This window comes from Kogia breviceps, chromosome 5 (assembly GCF_026419965.1).
Source record: "Kogia breviceps isolate mKogBre1 chromosome 5, mKogBre1 haplotype 1, whole genome shotgun sequence".
NCBI classification, from domain to species: Eukaryota; Metazoa; Chordata; class Mammalia; order Artiodactyla; family Physeteridae; genus Kogia; species Kogia breviceps.
Genome location: NC_081314.1, coordinates 5933381 through 5950562, shown reverse-complemented (window position 1 = coordinate 5950562; position 17182 = coordinate 5933381). Strand labels below are relative to the sequence as shown.

The 17182-nt window shown below is 40.3% G+C and overlaps 1 protein-coding gene across 9 annotated transcripts in view; it reads right to left on the bottom strand.

Moving 5' to 3' along the window:
- Positions 1 to 9637, bottom strand: part of LOC131757030 (ceruloplasmin) — a 124444-nt gene extending 114807 nt beyond the window's left edge. For all 9 annotated transcript variants that reach the window (XR_010840607.1, XR_010840608.1, XR_010840604.1 and 6 more), the window contains exons 1-2: positions 9232 to 9637; positions 718 to 965 (exon numbers count right to left, since the gene is read on the bottom strand). Coding sequence is in view for 4 of the 9 variants with exons in the window: in XM_067033598.1 (XP_066889699.1) it covers positions 718 to 965; positions 9232 to 9377 (394 nt within the window). In the remaining 5 variants the exon portion in view is untranslated. The remainder of the gene's footprint in view (positions 1 to 717; positions 966 to 9231) is intronic.
- Positions 9638 to 17182: the final 7545 nt, after the last annotated feature.

Sequence of the window (17182 nt, the reverse complement as noted above, 5' to 3'; positions counted from 1 at the left end):
AAACATTGGTCTATTAATTTTGAAGCTCTTGGTCTTAATCACAGCAAAACACCATCTCCCTTCATCATCATCATGTACTAAGAATGAGATCACAAGCACCACATCTAATATTTGTTCTTCCTGTACCATCTTTAAGGATTCCAAGTCCTACATTCAAATGACCTTTTGGTTAACTGTGTCTCAGACGTGACTCTGGGACCATCCAGCCACCTGCACTAATTGGCTACTGTATGAGACTACTCATGCTGCCTTAGCTGGGACAGAGTTTATCCAAAGTTAGGCTGGAAGGTGACAGTGGCTACAGTATGTTCACATGTAGGAACTTCAGAGATTAGACAATCCCCATCTTGAGTCCCGTTTCTTCCTTCTGGATTTTTGTCTTTTCCAGGCTTTAATGCACACTGCCCATTTCTCTTATTTTGACCATTTGTCTGGAAAGGCGTTGAGCACTGGGAAGGAAGTCCCAGCTCTCTCTGACTCTCCCTACATAAGTCCACACAGAAATTCTATCACATTCACACTTCACACAAAACAAGTACAACCCAGAGAAACACAGCATTATTAGGATGAACCAAAATACTTATTCCTAAAATAGTTTAGAGCTAAACAACATAGTACAGGTCTTATCCAGGAGGAAAGTCCATAATCTCAGAAATTAAGAAGTGTTCCTACTGAAAAGGAAGAGGAAATTCCAGCTAGCATATGAGCTGAACTTACCCTCATGCTCCTTATAGTAAGTCATTCCATGTGCATGAAAAGTATAAGGCCTAGAGGCAAAGTTTTTTAAATGTACATAAACTCTATCTCCAGTTTCAGCTTTGATAATAGGGCCTAAAAACCCCAGCCAGACAGGTTTCTCTATAACTGTCCTAAAGGTTTCATCTGTGTACTGAAGATACAGGGCCTTCTTGTAGACTTTTCCAATTCTATTGGGGCCATTTTGAAGATAGATGTTGGAATGTTCCCTGCAAAGGAAAAGAAGACAAACTCTATTAGAAGCTATCACTTCTGGGGATAACATTATAATGAAAGAGAAATGAACGACCATATCATATTAAATGTTTGCCAGTTGTTGTAGGGATGCCTCCAAAAACTGAAGAGGAGAGCTGGCACTTAGCCCTGTTATTTTAATTATGTGAGGTGTCACAACATCAGCTATATGGCAGACCACCATGTGTGGATGCACCATAAAAATGTAATGCATCTTACCAGAGTATTTCCTGTAAGATTTTCATGGTAAAACACAGAGGCATTGTGGAATAGAATACAAAATTAAAGTGAAATATTAAAATAAAGCAGTTAATGAAGACATTTCTCACTCCTGGCATACCTCTTTCAGCCCCTGGAAAAATCTGAGTTTATAAGCATTCAATCTGGATATGTGAGATGTGAAAGTGAGTGCATATTTTTTTCCTAAAGTAAAACTAATAATGCTAAAGTAATTCCACCTTTTTAATTTCTTTTAGCAAAACTAAATCAAAGTGGGAATTGATTCATCAATGTGTGTGAGTCTTAAAATTATCTTTGCCTTTGAATTACCCCTGTGGTTTTTTAATCCCTTGCTAACAAAAATACTTGAACATTGAATGTTTATATTCTGGTTAGTGGCTGATTAATAGTTGCTTAAAACTTTCCTAAAAATATCAGCAACTTGAATAGTAGCCAGGAAAAAAAAGAAAAGAAAGCAAGTTTGATATTCAAACTTTTGAACTGATTCTTAAGTTATTGTCCTTAATGCAAGCCCACAGAGTTCAGTGGGATCTATTTGTGGGCAATGCCATCTAGCCTTTCAGGGGAACCCACTTAAAACCTGGACTTTGGCAAGCCCTTCCACAACTGAGGTCTCCTCCACTAGAATAAAAACTGCTAACCCCAGCTGATGGTCTGGGGTTTGTGTTTGTGCGTGTGTGTGTGTGCGCGTGCGTGCCTGTGTTTTGCCTACTTTGATCTCGGTGACCTTTGACACCTTACCATTTTCCATTCAACCTACATGAGGACAGGTAGCCTGACTGAGGAGAAGTAAACTTTGTCTTGTTTCCTCAGTGGGAAGCTCATCAGAAAGAGTGAGGGGTACTTTTCCATTCTCTCTTCAAGATGAGGGTTTGTCTGGGACCTCTGGACTTTCTCTGTTGCAAGGTCCAAGTTTAAAGATCTGTGTTTTTAAAAATCTAGGGCTCTGGCCTAATGTTTCTTAAGTTTTCATGTGCACAGGAATCTACTGAGGACCTTGATAAAATACAAGTTCCTAGGCCCCAGCCCCACTGATTCTGCTTCTTTGCTGCTGGTGTGAGGGTCAGGCGTCTGCATTTACTAACAAACACCCCTGTGTGTTCTGATGCTCGGCTCTGGGTTCGTGGGCAACCTGAGTAGGGGAGGCTGCAAGGGGAAGGGGAAGAAAGCGGCCCAATCCCATAGGCGGTGGGATTCCTGGAGGACATGAGACAGAAAGGTGGCAGGTTCTGTTTCCAGGCCATACCCTGGTCGTGGTCAAACATCTGCTGGCATGGCAGCATGGACGCACCAGATTGAGCCTGAGAGCTGGGGCCAGCGAGCAGGGCCACTTGGCAGTGGTCCTGGTGGCTGCGTTTGGGCATTGGGGACAGGCTTTGGAGATAGTGGAGCCCCCGGGGTTCTGAATTGACCAGGGGGTTTCAACAATGAGCATCTCATAGTTGTCACACTAGGGACCCCAATTTTTAAAATCCTGGATTGTTTAAACCCCAGGATTCTCAACTTGTTCACTGAAAGATGAATGAGATGGGGTTCCCTTCCCCTATCATGGTGGGAGAAGGGCCAAGCTGGAAGTTAGAAAAATAAAGGAGTGACATTTTTTGTATCCGGGATGGCAAATCCATGCTTAGGCCTTTATTTCTCGTATTTGTTTTCATTTTCTAATTGTTTGTTGCAGTTTCCATTTTGTTAGAACCAAACAGGAAAAAAAAAAAAAAAAAATTAAGAAAGGCTCTGAGAGACGTCGAGGACATCAAAATACATGGGAAAACATTCTTCCCTGGAAACTGCAGCATTAGTACGGACAGGAGTATTCTTAATAAATAGATGTTTTACCAACAGCAAAATTCTGAGGCACTGAAGACCACTGAGATTAAAGGCAGATTCATCCAGTCCACAGTGCTGAGAGGAGGTCAGGAAGAGGGCAGTTCAGTCAGGCACGCAGCGGCAGCTGCAAAGCTTACAGTGCAAGGATGGAATTACACTTGGGTCACACCACAGGGACCTGGACAACTCAGTCTTACACAAGTCCGTCTAAGCCTCGGGGTAAATTTTCTCCAGAGTCTGTACATACTCTTATTGCTAAGAGATTGGCCCCAATGATATTTAAATAGAGATTCTAATCTGTGTTCTACCATGCTCTGTTGATCCACATGTTAAATAAAGCCAGAGTTTAAAAATAGCCCTCAAGTTCTCAAGGCTTCATTTATAGTGTGTATTTATATTTCCTAAATGTGCCTCTAAAGCATTAAGGAATACGTCACATCCCTTTTCAGTAAACTGTAGCAGACTTTGTTTGCTTTCATTGTATTGAAATTCTCCTGTATTACTCATTTCCTAAAATAGGAGGAGCATTGTCTAAGTTTTGGGATTCGGTTTTTTTGTTTGTTTGTTTTTTCGTGGTACAAGGGCCTCTCACTGCTGTGACCTCTCCCGTTGCAGAGCACAGGCTCCGGGAGCGCAGGCTCAGCGGCCATGGCTCACGGGCCCAGCCGCTCCGCGGCACGTGGGATCCTCCCGGACCCGGGCACGAACCCACGTCCCCTGCATCGGCAGGCGGATTCTCAACCACTGCGCCACCAGGGAAGCCCCTGGAATTCGTTTTTTTTGTATACAAAGATTTTGGGGGGAGGGGTGTGAAAATTACTTAAAAAATAATCTGAAATTATAATCTATCCAGTATTTTTAACATCCGGAATTCCTTTTATACACATAGCAATATGCAAAATGTGTTTCCCATCTTGTCTTTTTTTCTGAAACAAAATTAAATCTTAACCAAATTGGGAAATATTTCACATCATGTGATAGCTTGGGGGAGGCCTGTTTGCTTATGCACTGTCTCCAAGGGAACATCAAACTGTCATTAGGGAATGTCTATTTAACTTTAAGAGCATGGCTTTGGAGGACAAAACATCAGTTACTGGAAGCTTGCAGGAAGTTTGCCAGTCAGATATCCAGTCAAAAAAATCTATTATGGTTGTTCTTTGACCCAAACAAGTAACTCACATTAATCATAGTTCTTTCTGTTAGCAACTGTAACATGTTCTCTTCTATTCATTACAATAGATATGTCCCCCTCTCAGTAAACACATCCTTCCTTTTTAGTGCCCCCAATTCCTATAATCCTATAGCAATTCCTCTAATTTCTGGTAGATTCAGACCCAGAAGTGAGTTTTTAATGGTAGGGGAATTAAAACATTTTTTACACTGCCTTAGTAAGATAATGCTACTCCCTCCCATAAATCCAGAGTGCACTCAAGGGGGCCTTGGTTTATGTTTAGCCATGGTTACTAAAATGTGGGTAATACACGTGAAAAGTTTCTGGGTTCTTAGCTTCATTAATTGAGACATAGTATATCAGTTTTCTCTTGCTGTGTAACAAATGATCATAAAGCAGCTTAAAACCGCACCTATTTATTATTTCACAGTTCCTTGGATCAGAAGTCTGGCATGGCATGACTGGGTTCTCTGCTCAGGTTACCACAGCTGGCATCAAGATGTTGGCTGGGCTGAGTAGTTGTCTGGAGGATCTGTGGAGAAGTTCACTGCCAATCTCACTCAGTTTATTGGCAGAATTCAGTTCATTATGGTTGTAGGACTGAAATTCCTGCTTCCTTGCTAGCTACCAGATGAGGACCTCTCCCAGTTCTTTAAGACCACCCATATTCCTTCCCAGTGGCTTCTTCCATCTTCAAGTCAGCGACAGTTTGTTGAATCCCCCTCAGACCTCTTTGAATCTCTCTGACTTCCTTTTCTTCTACTAGAGAATTCTCTGCTTTGGACTAGACCCACCCAGATCATGTCCTTAGTTTAAAGTCAACTGTATCACTGAATATAACATAAATCTTGGGACTGATATCTCATCATATTCACGGGTTCTGGAGTTTTAGGGTAGGATATCTTTGTGGGTCATTAAAAAAATTCTGCCTACTACACACAGGAATCACAAGGAAAACAGTCAAAAATTAACTGGCAGGCAAAGACTTAACCTGGGTATGCATAGCACAAACTCAGGTGAATTATAGGTTCTCACTGGCCTGGCTTCACTAACACAGCATGAAAATGGTACCTAGGTGTCAGCCCTCTTTTGGATATGTTCTTGGGGAAAATAGCTGTGATAATAAATTGTAGAGCCCGAAAGGTATAAAATGGTGTAGTTACTTCATTAGTTCCTGCACACAGGCTGTCCTATATGAAGTGTTTATACCACACCAGATTTTGCTTACTATTTTTTATTTGGCAACCTTGGAATATGAGTCATCATAAGTGACTTTTCCAGATAACTTTAGCTCATAATTATACCTCTTTAAGAATTATTTTAAATTTTAAGACCATTTTTGAAGGGGTAAAATGAATGCCTTTGGTGCAAATTTTTTTCTTTAAAAATGTTTTGTTTGCTTCCTTGTTTTCTTAAACAGGGTGTTCTGGAAAAAAAATCAACTTCTTTTCTGATAATGATAGTAAACATTAATATTTATTGAATATTTATGGTATCCTGATCACTCAATATTATAATTATAATACTTATGATTATACCATAGTGTGGAATGTTCTTGGTTTGTTCTCTATTTCTTTGGGTAAAATTTGAGCTGTCATTTCTTCTGGTCATTGGGTCTGCTTATGATGACATCTTCACTGTAATATTTCTGATTTATTTCTCAAGCCTACAATGGGCTGGAAAACTAGGTAACAATGTTTGTAAGAACTGTATGTTAATTAAGAGTCACCAAGCCTGAGGGAGAGCCTATGAAGTTAGTGTAAAAGGGTTTTGTGATGGCTCTTCCTGTGTTTAAGGATTCTTTTCACTTATTTCTAGCATCCTATAGGTCACCAGGAAAAAAAGTAACCTGAAGATAACAGGAGTATTGCTACTATGTAGCCAACAGTCAATACATATTTAATTAGTGTCTACCATGGGCCCAGAACAAAGTATTGCATTTGCTAATTGTTTTCATATGTATGTCTTTTATTCTCATTTAAGTACAAATAACTTAGGAGCAGGAACTATATTTTATAGATCTTTACTTATTGATTTGTTGAAATGACAGATAAGTCACGGACCTAAGTAAATGGCAGTGCTGAGCATAAGGAAATTGCTTTCTACCTCACCCCATTAGAAATAAATATTACTGATATAACAAAAAAAAGTAAACTCTATTTTCCTAGTTAAAAGAAATCCATACATTTTCTCGTTTATATCTGCCAGTGTTTTCAGTTCCACTAACCCACATATAACTCAATAAAGTGACTTTTCTTATTTCGTTGCATCTTCTGATTTATTTCAAGGTGTGTATCTGTCCATACTAGGAGCAAGGGAAAATTTTTACAACACAGCCTATAATTTTGTCTAGCTTCCAATATGCTTTTATTCATTCACTTTCATTTACTCAAAAATATTTATTTAGTATCTCCTAGGTTCTAGGTACTACTGATCACTGGTGCATGAAACAGATGGAGTTTCTGCCAGCTCAATACATACTTTCGTCTTCATTGTTCCAGACCTTCAAGGTCAACATCCGCTTAAACCTAACTCTCTGCCTAACAACTAACTATCTTGCACTCTTTCAACCTGTTTCTCAGCCTATTTATCTCCACTCCTTTTTAGCTCTCACACAACAGTGTCAGTAATCATGCCTGGTGATATCACATCAGTCTTTGCCATATTGATGTCCTACCCCACCCCCCCAATTCATATGTTGAAATCCTAATCCCTAATGTGATTGTATTAGGAGGTGAGGCCTTGGGATGCGCTTAGGTCATGAGGGTGGAGCTCTCATGAACAGGGTAGATGCCCTTATAAAAGAGGCTCCAAAGAGATCCTTAGTCCCTTCCACCAAGTGAGGACACAGTAAAAAGGCTATGAACTCGGAAGAGATGTGACCATGTTGGCACCTTGGACTTCCCAACCTCTTGAACTGTGAGGAATTAATTTCTGTTGTTGATAAGCTACCCAGTCTGGTGTATTTTGTTATAGAAGGCTGAATGGATTAAGCAGCTGGACATTCTGCAAATCTGAGACAAAGAGGAAGCAAAAAGTTGCTACCTAAACTCATCGATACAAAAAGGTTAGCATAGTACTGGCAAAATTGCTAAAGGCCTATATTCAATATTTGCTGTTCAGATGTGTCAAAAGTTTCACAGACAGAGTGATCATTGTTATCTAGATTTTGCACAACTCTAGGCTGTTGCTGAAGCAAAAGGAGATGATCAAGCCAGTGCTGTATAACCTCTCCAGCACACACAGGACATTAGAGTATTTAATCTTTTTTTTTTTTTTTTTGATTGTGCTGTGCAGCATGTGGGATCTTAGTTCCCCAACCAGGGATCGAACCCAAGCCCCCTGCATTGGAAGCGGGAGGGCTTCCAATCTTAACCACTGGTCTGCCAGGAAAATCCTTAGAGTATTTTAAAATAAAGGAATTCTCTTCCCTCCCTGCAAAAAAATTCTTAACAAAGACTTTTTCTCTTCTAAATTTCTAGAATTAGAGAAGACTTTACTAAAGCGTGCTTGGGGCAATGTCTCGCACTTAGTTGATGCCCAAAAAAACTGATTTTATTTGATTTTTGACCATGAATAATGGCAGAAGGATGGTGGGTGAGGGCGTGGAGTAGGACAGGACTGTTTTTCCCCTAATATGTCTAACCTTTTAAAAAATGTGTCTAGTTTCCCTATTTAAAAATGCGTAATTTATATTATGTTTAGTTAGGGAAAATGCTGAATGCATACAAAATAATGGTCCTTATGAAGCCATAAAAATATGTCATGTCCCTAAGAAGAGAAGAGTAGCTCAAAACCAGGCTTAGAAAAAATAATGGCAAGATATACTAGTTTTATTTACAATTAATTATCTTTAAGTCAGAAACTTTCCTCACTGCATATTACTGAATTAATAACTTAACAATTAGGTATTATTATCAGCTTTGAAAAATTTCAAACGTACATAAAATTAATGAGAATAGTATATACCCATCAACAGAGTCAATGTTATGAAATTTGGCATACTTTATAGCCAATTTTTAAATATACAGTCTCAGCAGTTAATGGTCATTGGGTTCATTTGTCACCATTAACATACATTTTTAAGTATCACTATTAAGATACATTTATCATCTTTAAAATATATTTTCACCACTAAAATACATCTTTAAATGTTGTGAATATTGGTTTTGAATAACAAATTTCAATTTGGTGTTAAATGTTTAACTAACATTATTAAAAGCGATGACCTCTGTATAGATAAACTTCCATCACAAAAAACTTCAAGGAAAACTATACCCCTGGTTTTTCATGAGGTGGATGTTGCTGGAAATAAGGGACCTTTCAACTGAAACAAGAAAACCTTTAAGTTGCATAGAGCTTTTTGAGGAGGCATGAAATAACTATCTCACATTTTTTTGCACATGTATTATGTGCCAAGGACTGTACGAAGAGCTCTACATGCACCCACTCTTTAAACAACCCCCTGAAGTATTCTCATTATCTTCATTTTACAGTTTAGGATGCTGAGTCTGAGAAAGATGAATGTAATTAACAGTCCAGAGTCACCCAACAAGTATTAGGCAAAGTCATATTAAAATTGTATTTGATTTCTATAAATGATTCTTTGAAGGATTAAAAAAACCTTTTATTTTTACCACTAGTAATCCATAAACGGTATAGGAAATATAAAATTTTATACAGTCATTCTTTAGATGAAAGAACTTCTGCATAAACAGACAAAAAGACTGAACCCTGATGGGAGATGTGATAAGAACCAGAGGGGGTAATAAGAAGCCCACACAGTTCCTCAGGACCAAGTGGAAAGGAGTAAGGCAGACTCTCAAAAAACAAACAAACAAAATCCCAGGAATTAGAGATTTATTAAAGTGTCTAATGTTTCAAGTCTATATTTCTCAGTTTTTGTATATACAAATTAAAGAAATATTTCATCTTATTGGCTTTATTTTGTTAATCAATAATTTATAAATCTGGTCTATAATCAAGAAAAAATAGTGACTTACGTGTCAACTGAAATAAGTTTCTTTTCCCCGTGGTCAGAGGCATAGTCCCAAGTTGTTTCAATAATTCCAATGTAATAATGTTTATCTTTTGCCCAGGCTGAGGTACTACATAAAGTTAGAAAAATACAGAGCAAGGAAATCTTCATTTTTTTTTTCCTCTTGGAGCCTAGGAAGCAATGGAATGAAATCAGAAGCCGGCAACTTTATAAATAAGCCTTTCTCCCTTCATTTGCTTGATTGACAGAATTTTTTGTTGCACAAGACGAAATTATTTTGTTAAAGCAAATAACGTTTTCCACTTCAGTTCAGTTCTCGTAAACCCAGGGAAAACTTAGCTGTCCATTGCCAGGATTCTCTGATTGCAAATAAAAAGTCAACAGTTATTGTTGGAGGCGCTGGAGTGTGTATAACTCTGTGCTTCTACCATGCATTGTGTAAATTCCAGGAGGGCAAAGATCATGGCTAAATGCTCCTCTTGTTCTTCCAGCAATATGCTACAATACAATGCCCTCTTTCCTTCCGAAAAGCCTAACAATACCTAGTTCCAACTTTAAGCTACAAAACATGATATTTATCATGCCAGATTTAAGTACCCTCAAATAAGAATTTATTTTGAAGGCTTTATTTATTTTGTAAGCTCCAAACACATCATCATAGAAAGTTTATCAGATTATTGTGTATTGCTATATGCAAATAACTAGCAGAGAATAACAGGGCTTGATGATTCTGTTTTAATTATCAAAGAAATCAGACATAAATAAACCTGTCTTCAAAGGCAAAAGTTGATTTTAGTAAAGAGAAAGAGCTCTAGTTTATTAACCTGGGGTTTCTCTCTTTGATGTGGACATGAATTTGGGGGTAAAAGACTTTTTATTTTTTAGTTGAAGAAAATCCTGATGATACCCCAGTGCACATTTTGTGCCGATGTAATCTTTTTCTCTAGAGTATCTCAATGCGTTTTGTAAGTATTTGCCAAAAGGTGTTTATAGAAATGGATTGGTATAGGAGAAGGCATCCCAATGTTTGAATGATTCATTCATTTAATAAGTATTACTGAAAGAGCCCTCTGTGTGCCAGACACTGTTCTAAGCACTGTGGGGATACAGCAGTGAATAAAACAGACGTGAAACCCTACCCTCATCCACTTACGTTCTACTGGGGAGAGACCAACTATATACAAATGAAGAGTGAAATATTTATTATTAGCAACAAGTGCTACAGAGAAACATAAATCAGAGAAGGAGACTGAATGCTAAGGAAAACAGCAGGGTGAAGATCAAAATCTGATGACACCATGTGACCCCAGGCAAGATACATACTCGACTCCAGCCTCAGTTTCCTCATCTTTAAAATCTCAGCCTCAGAGGGCTATTGTCCAAATGAATTGAAATGACCCATGTTAGGTCACATAGTGGAGATTCTCCTTTCACCGGCTAACAATAATCTTAACTAATTATCTTGATACAGAAAATTTGAGTCACAAAGCCCAGGATGTCCCAAGACCTCCTTCTGGAGGCACCTAAACAATTGTGCCCTCATGCCCACTGAGAGGACCTGAGTCGTACTAAAATCTTGCCCAGACTGCACTGGCCAAACCCTGTGTCTTGCAAGATGCTGTTCCTTTGAAAAATTGGTGCCCAGAAAGGTTCCTTTTTTCCAAATGGTCCACACAGAGAGAACATCTTTTAGTAGTTTACTCTTGTAGAGGGGGCACTTTTTTTTTTTTGAGGGGGCACTTTTTAATTGGCGTGAAGCCCCTATATGAGCCAGTGTATGGCTGATGGTATAAATGATGCCATCTTGGGACTGCACAGCTCCTGTTCTTCCACTGACCCCACCCAGGGCTGTACTATGTGGGAAATCACTCATCTATCATCGAGGGCTTTGTAGTTAATAGATATTGTTTAATGATCTTCAGATCCAGGTGGCCTCTATGCCCTGAAGATCTTCACTGATATACTGCCAGTGCCCATGAGACTAGCTACCCATTCATAAATCTTGACTTAGAAATGTGCCTCCTGCTTCCAAACTACCCCCATACCCTAGGTTAACTATAAAATCGTCCCAATGGCCTCTGGGTGGTGTGGAGAGCAGCTGCGAACGCTTCGGGATCCTTGTCTGCCAATCCTACCCTGTGAGGAGTTTACTCTATAATAAGTGAATCCATTGATTGTATGGAGCTGCCTGCCTCGATTTCTGGTGTCAAGATACCTTCTCAGTTCGTGGGCACTTTCCGTCCCCTCCATCCTAAAACAATTAATTGGTGAGCCGGAGAGGAGACAGAAAATGACACAGGGATGGGTAAAGGGGTCATGCTGGGGGAAAGCCCGCTGTGGTGGGGGAAATCCCAGGCTGGCCAGCCTCTTCCATGTGGGGTGACCTGGCTAGGTTTGTGAGACACTTTGGGCCACTGTGTGAGTACAAGATGCCTGGAAAATGCCAAAGGGCTTCCTAGATACATTGACTGAAGCAGCGGGAAAGTGAAAGTGGAAAAAAAAAAAAAGTGAGCAGGGCTTCCCTGGTGGCGCAGTGGTTGAGAATCCGCCTGCCGATGTGGGGGACGCGGGTTCGTGCCCCGGTCCGGGAAGATCCCACGTGCCACGGAGCGGCTGGGCCCGTGAGCCGTGGCCGCTGAGCCTGCGCGTCCGGAGCCTGTGCTCCGCGACGGGAGAGGCCACAGCAGTGAGAGGCCCGCGTACCGCCAAAAAAAAAAAAAAAAGTGAGCAAGCTGTCTCAGCTGTTGCATGGACTTCGTTATATGCTCTAAGGATGAGCACAGAAAAGGAATTACAGCTCAGCAGGAAACTAGAGAAGACTAAAGAGATTTTGTTGTTAGAGAGGGATGTCCAGAGGGCATGTTCTGCCACTTCTGACCTCATGTCAAAGAAAAGACAACAGGAAGAGCATATTGTAGTGACGGCATGTAAGACAGCTAAAATGCAGGGTGGTAGGCTGCCCCACTCAAAGGTGAGGACTGTTATTTCACAGCAGAACTGGGACTCCAAGAGGTGTGATTCTTGGGATAATGACTTGTCAGAAGATGAAGACATAATTACAGAGGAGGAAAAGGAAGCACAACCTCTGATCCAAACGAAAATGCAGGCCACTAGGGAACCAGGAGATAATTGAGAGGAGATCCCTACCAGCCCCGAAACAACAGTGCCAGAATATTCCTCCGCTGAGTTAATAGAATTAACTGGCAGATTTAACCAGAAGAGTAGGGAAGGAGTAACAGCCTGGATGCCCCATTTATGGAATACTGGGGGAGATGGCATCATGTTAAATGGGTCAGAAGTGTCTAAAATGGCCTTAGTTATAGTGCAGCCTGGCCGCTGGCAACATTTTTATGTGGCCGAGGGTGCCTGGCCAACTTGAGTGAGATGTGCTGTCCCCACCCCTAGGATGGCATCTATAGAAGAGTTACAAGAAATAGCACGAGAATTAGGAATGAAGCATGCGATCAATGTCCCGAATTTCTGAGGACCTGGTAAGGAGTTATTTACAGCAGGTATGAAGGATCGTATCCAGAAGACTACTGCAGGAGCTTGGTTAGGGACCTTAGTTTCAGTTTTGGCCCCAATTGTTAATCAACCCATTCGGATGGTTGTGGCCATGATAGCTGATTTAAGGGAGACTGAAAAGATCTGACACAGGAGAAATAGATCAGTAGATAACACCAAAGAGAAAAAATAAATAAAAACACAAGTAGTGAGGAAATTAAAGGGACCCAACTAGAATCTCCCACAGCAATTACGGCAAGAACTTGAATTAACCAGGACCCCTAAAGAGAATATAAATAAACAAACTAATTCAGTCCTTTTAAGCTTACAGAAGGCATTACCCAAAGAAAACCAGTTTACTCCCCTGACGGCAAGAGGAAAGGGCACAAGCCCACACCCTACCACTATGGAAAGATGAAGATCGGGGTGGATACCCCCCCAGTTCTAGGGTTCAGGGCTAGATACCAGGGTTGCTCCTTGGTATGGTCATAAGGGGGTGACCAGAGACCCAACGTTGAACTATTTATTGGTCCTGCACCAATAAAATGACTTCTCTGGCTTTAGTAGACACTGGTGCCCAGTGCACCCTGATCTATGGGAATCCATCCAAGTTCCAAGGGGAAATATGACCCGACCCACTGATGGATATGGAGGCCAAATGGTGCAGGTGAAACATGTGAGCTTGTATGTACAAATTGAAAGATTAACTCCCCGTGTTTTTCTGGTTTATATTTCACCCATACCTGGATATATTTTGGATGTGGATGTCCTACAGGACCTGGGCCTCACAAACACCACCAGCAAGCTCTGCTTAAGAATCTGCGATCAAGCCTGTAATTGTGGGGCATGCTAAATGGGACCCTGTAAAGTTGTCCATCCCTGGGAGAATGGTGGCAAGAAAACAATATTGTCTACCGGGGGGACAGGAAGGAATAAATGCTACCATCATGGGATTAGAGAAAGTAGGGGTTATAAGACCAGCATAAAGCCTGTTCTATAGCCCTATGTTGCTGGTGAAAAAACCAAACAGCACCTGGCTTATGACAGTAGACTGTAGAGAATTAGACAAGGTAACACCCTGTATCTGTGCAGCAGTTCCAAACATAGCCCAACTCTTGGACACAATCTCCTTTTCTCTCAAGACAAACCACTGAGTCTTATATTTATCTAATGCCTTTTTCAGCATACTCTTAGTTAAGAGGTACCGGGACCAGTTAGCCTTCACGTGGGAAGGAAGGCAATGGACTTTTACTGTCTAACCCCGAGGTTATCTGCACAGCCCTGCTATATGTCATGGGATGGTGGCCCAGGACTTGGAGAAATGGGCTCTCCCTCCCTCTTTGGTTCTCCACCATTACCTTGATATCATGTTAACCTGTGAAGATTTGCTCTCTCTTTCCCAAGCTGCTGCATCTCTTCAGGGACATTCAAAAGCAAGGGAATGGGAGGTAAATGCTGACAAGGTGCAAGGACCAGGACAGTCAATAAAGTTCTTGGGAGTTACGTGGTCTGGTAAGACCACAGTGTCAGGTGTGAATGAAAATTGCAGCTTGCCCTCTGTCTCCTGTTGCTGACGATCCTTCAGCTCTACCATCTCTGCCCTCCTCTCCCTCCTCCAGCCAGGAACTCTTCTTGCCTGTTTACTGGATGCCAGCCCCTGTGTGCCAGCTGCTGTGCTGGACTACTGTACTTTCCAAGGTACTGTACTGTGAGGTTAAAAATGTTTATTTTTGTGTTTGTTTTTAATGTATTATTTGTGTAAAAAGTATTATAAACCTATTACAGTGCAGTACTTTATAGCTGATTGTGTTCATTGAATACCTAGGCCAACTCTGTTGGACTTACGAACAAAATTGGACTTACTAATGCGCTCTCGGAACGGAACTTGTTTGTATATAGGGGACTTACTGTACAGGCCTGTCCCGTGCCCTGCAATGTAAAAGAATGACAAGCCTTTATCGGTCTGCTAGGGCACTGATGGTCTTTTATTCTCCACCTTTATTATGTTGAGGTACGCCCACTTTCTGGAGAGTTTCTATCATAAATGGGTGTTGAATTTTGTCTAAAGATTTTTCTGCATCTATTGAGATGATCGTATGGTTATTCTTCTTCAGTTTGTTAATATGGTGTATCACATTGATTGGTTTGCATGTATTGAAGAATCCTTGCATCCCTGGGATAAATCCCACTTGATCATGGTGTATGATCCTTTAAATGTGTTGTTGGATTCTGTGTGCTAGTATTTTGTTGAGGACTTTTGCATCTATGTTCATCAGTGATATTCGCCTGTAGTTTTCTTTCTTTGTGACATCTTTGTCTGGTTTTGGTGTCAGGGTGATGGTGGCCTCGTATTATGAGTTTGGGAGTGTTCCTTCTTCTGCAATTTTTTGGAAGAGTTTGAGAAGGATGGGTGTTAGCTCTTCTCTAAATGTTTGATAGAATTCATCTGTGAAGTCATCTGGTCCTGGACTTTTGTTTGTTGGAAGATTTTTTATTTTTTTTTATTTATTTTTTTTGTGTGTGGTATGCGGGCCTCTCACTGTTGTGGCCTCTCCCGTTGCGGAGCACAGGCTCCGGACGCGCAGGCCCAGTGGCCATGGCTCACGGGCTTAGTTGCTCCACGGCATGTGGGATCTTCCCGGACCGGGGCACAAACCCGTATCCCCTGCATCGGCAGGCAGACTCTCAACCACTGCGCCACCAGGGAAGCCCTGTTGGAAGATTTTTAATCACAGTTTCAATTTCAGTGCTTGTGATTGGTCTGTTCATACTTTCTATTTCTTCCTGGTTCAGTCTTGGAAGGTTATAACTTCCTAAGAATTTGTCCATTTCTTCCAGGTTGACCATTTTATTGGCATAAAGTTGCTTGTAGTAGTCTCTATGATGCTTTGTATTTCTGCAGTGTCCGTTGTAACTTGCCCTTTTTCATTTCTAATTTTATTGATTTGAGTCCTCTCCCTCTTTGTCTTGATGAGTTTGGCTAAAGGTTTATCAATTTTGTTTATCTTCTCAAAGAACAAGCTTTTACTTTTATTGATCTGTGCTATTGTTTTCTCTGTTTCTATTACATTTATTTCTGCTCTGATCTTTATGATTTCTTTCCTTCTACTAACTTTGGGTTTTGTTTTTTTCTTCTTTCTCTAGTTCCTTTAGGTGTAGGTTAGATTGTTTATTTGAGATTTTTCTTGTTTCTTGAGGTAGGCTCGTATTGCTGTAAACTTCCCTCTTAGAACTGCTTTTGCTGCATCCAATAGGTTTTGGATCGTTGTGTTTGCATTGTCATTTTTCTCTATTTATTTTTTGATTTCATCTTTGATTTCTTCAGTGATCTCTTGGTTATTTAGTAAGGTATTGTTTAGCCTCCATGTGTTTGTGTTTTTTAGATTTTTTCCCCTGTAATTTATTTCTAATCTCATAGCGTTGTGGTCAGAAAAGATGCTTGATATGATTTCAATTTTCTTAAATTTACCAAGGCTTGATTTGTGACCCAACATGTGATCTATCCTGGAGAATGTTCGGTGCACACTTGAGAAGAAAGTGTAATCTGCTGTTTCAGGATGGATGTCCTATATATATCAATTAAATCTATCTGGTCTATTGTGTCATTTAAGGCTTGCGTTTCCTTATTAATTTCCTGTCTGGATGATCTGTCCATGGGTGTGAGTGAGGTGTTAAAGTCCCCCACTATTATTGTGTTACTGTCCATTTCCCCTTTTATAGCTGTTAGCATTTGCCTTATGTGCTGAGGTGCTCCTATGTTGGGTGCATATATATTTATAATTGTTATATCTTCTTCTTGGATTGATCCCTTGATCATTATGTTGTGTCCTTCCTTGTCTCTTGTAACATTCTTTATTTTAAAGTCTATTTTATCTCATATGAGAATTGCTACTCCAGCTTTCTTTTGATTTCCATTTGCATGGAATATCTTTTTCCATTCCCGCACTATCAGTCTGTATGTATCCCTAGTTCTGAAGTGGGTCTGTTGTAGACAGCATATATATGGGTCTTGTTTTTGTATCCATTAAGCAAGCCTGTGTCTTTTGGTTGGAGCATTTAATCCATTCACGTCTAAGGTAATTATCGATATGTATGTTCCTATGACCATATTCTTAATTGTTTTGGGTTTGTTTTTGTAGGTCATTTTCCTCTCTTGTGTTTCCCACTTAGAGAAGTTCCTTTACCATTTGTTGTAGAGCTGGTTTGGTGGTTCTGAATTCTCTTAGCTTTTGCTTGTTTGTAAAGCTTTTGATTTCTTCATTGAATCTGAATGAGATCCTTGCCGGGTAGAGTAATCTTTGGTGTAGGTTCTTCCCTTTCATCACTTTAAATATATCGTGCCACTCCCTTCTGGTTTGTAGAATTTCTACTGAGAAATCAGTTGTTAACATATGGGAGTTCCCTTGTATGTTATTTTCATTTTTCCCTTGTTGCTTTTAATAATTTTTCTT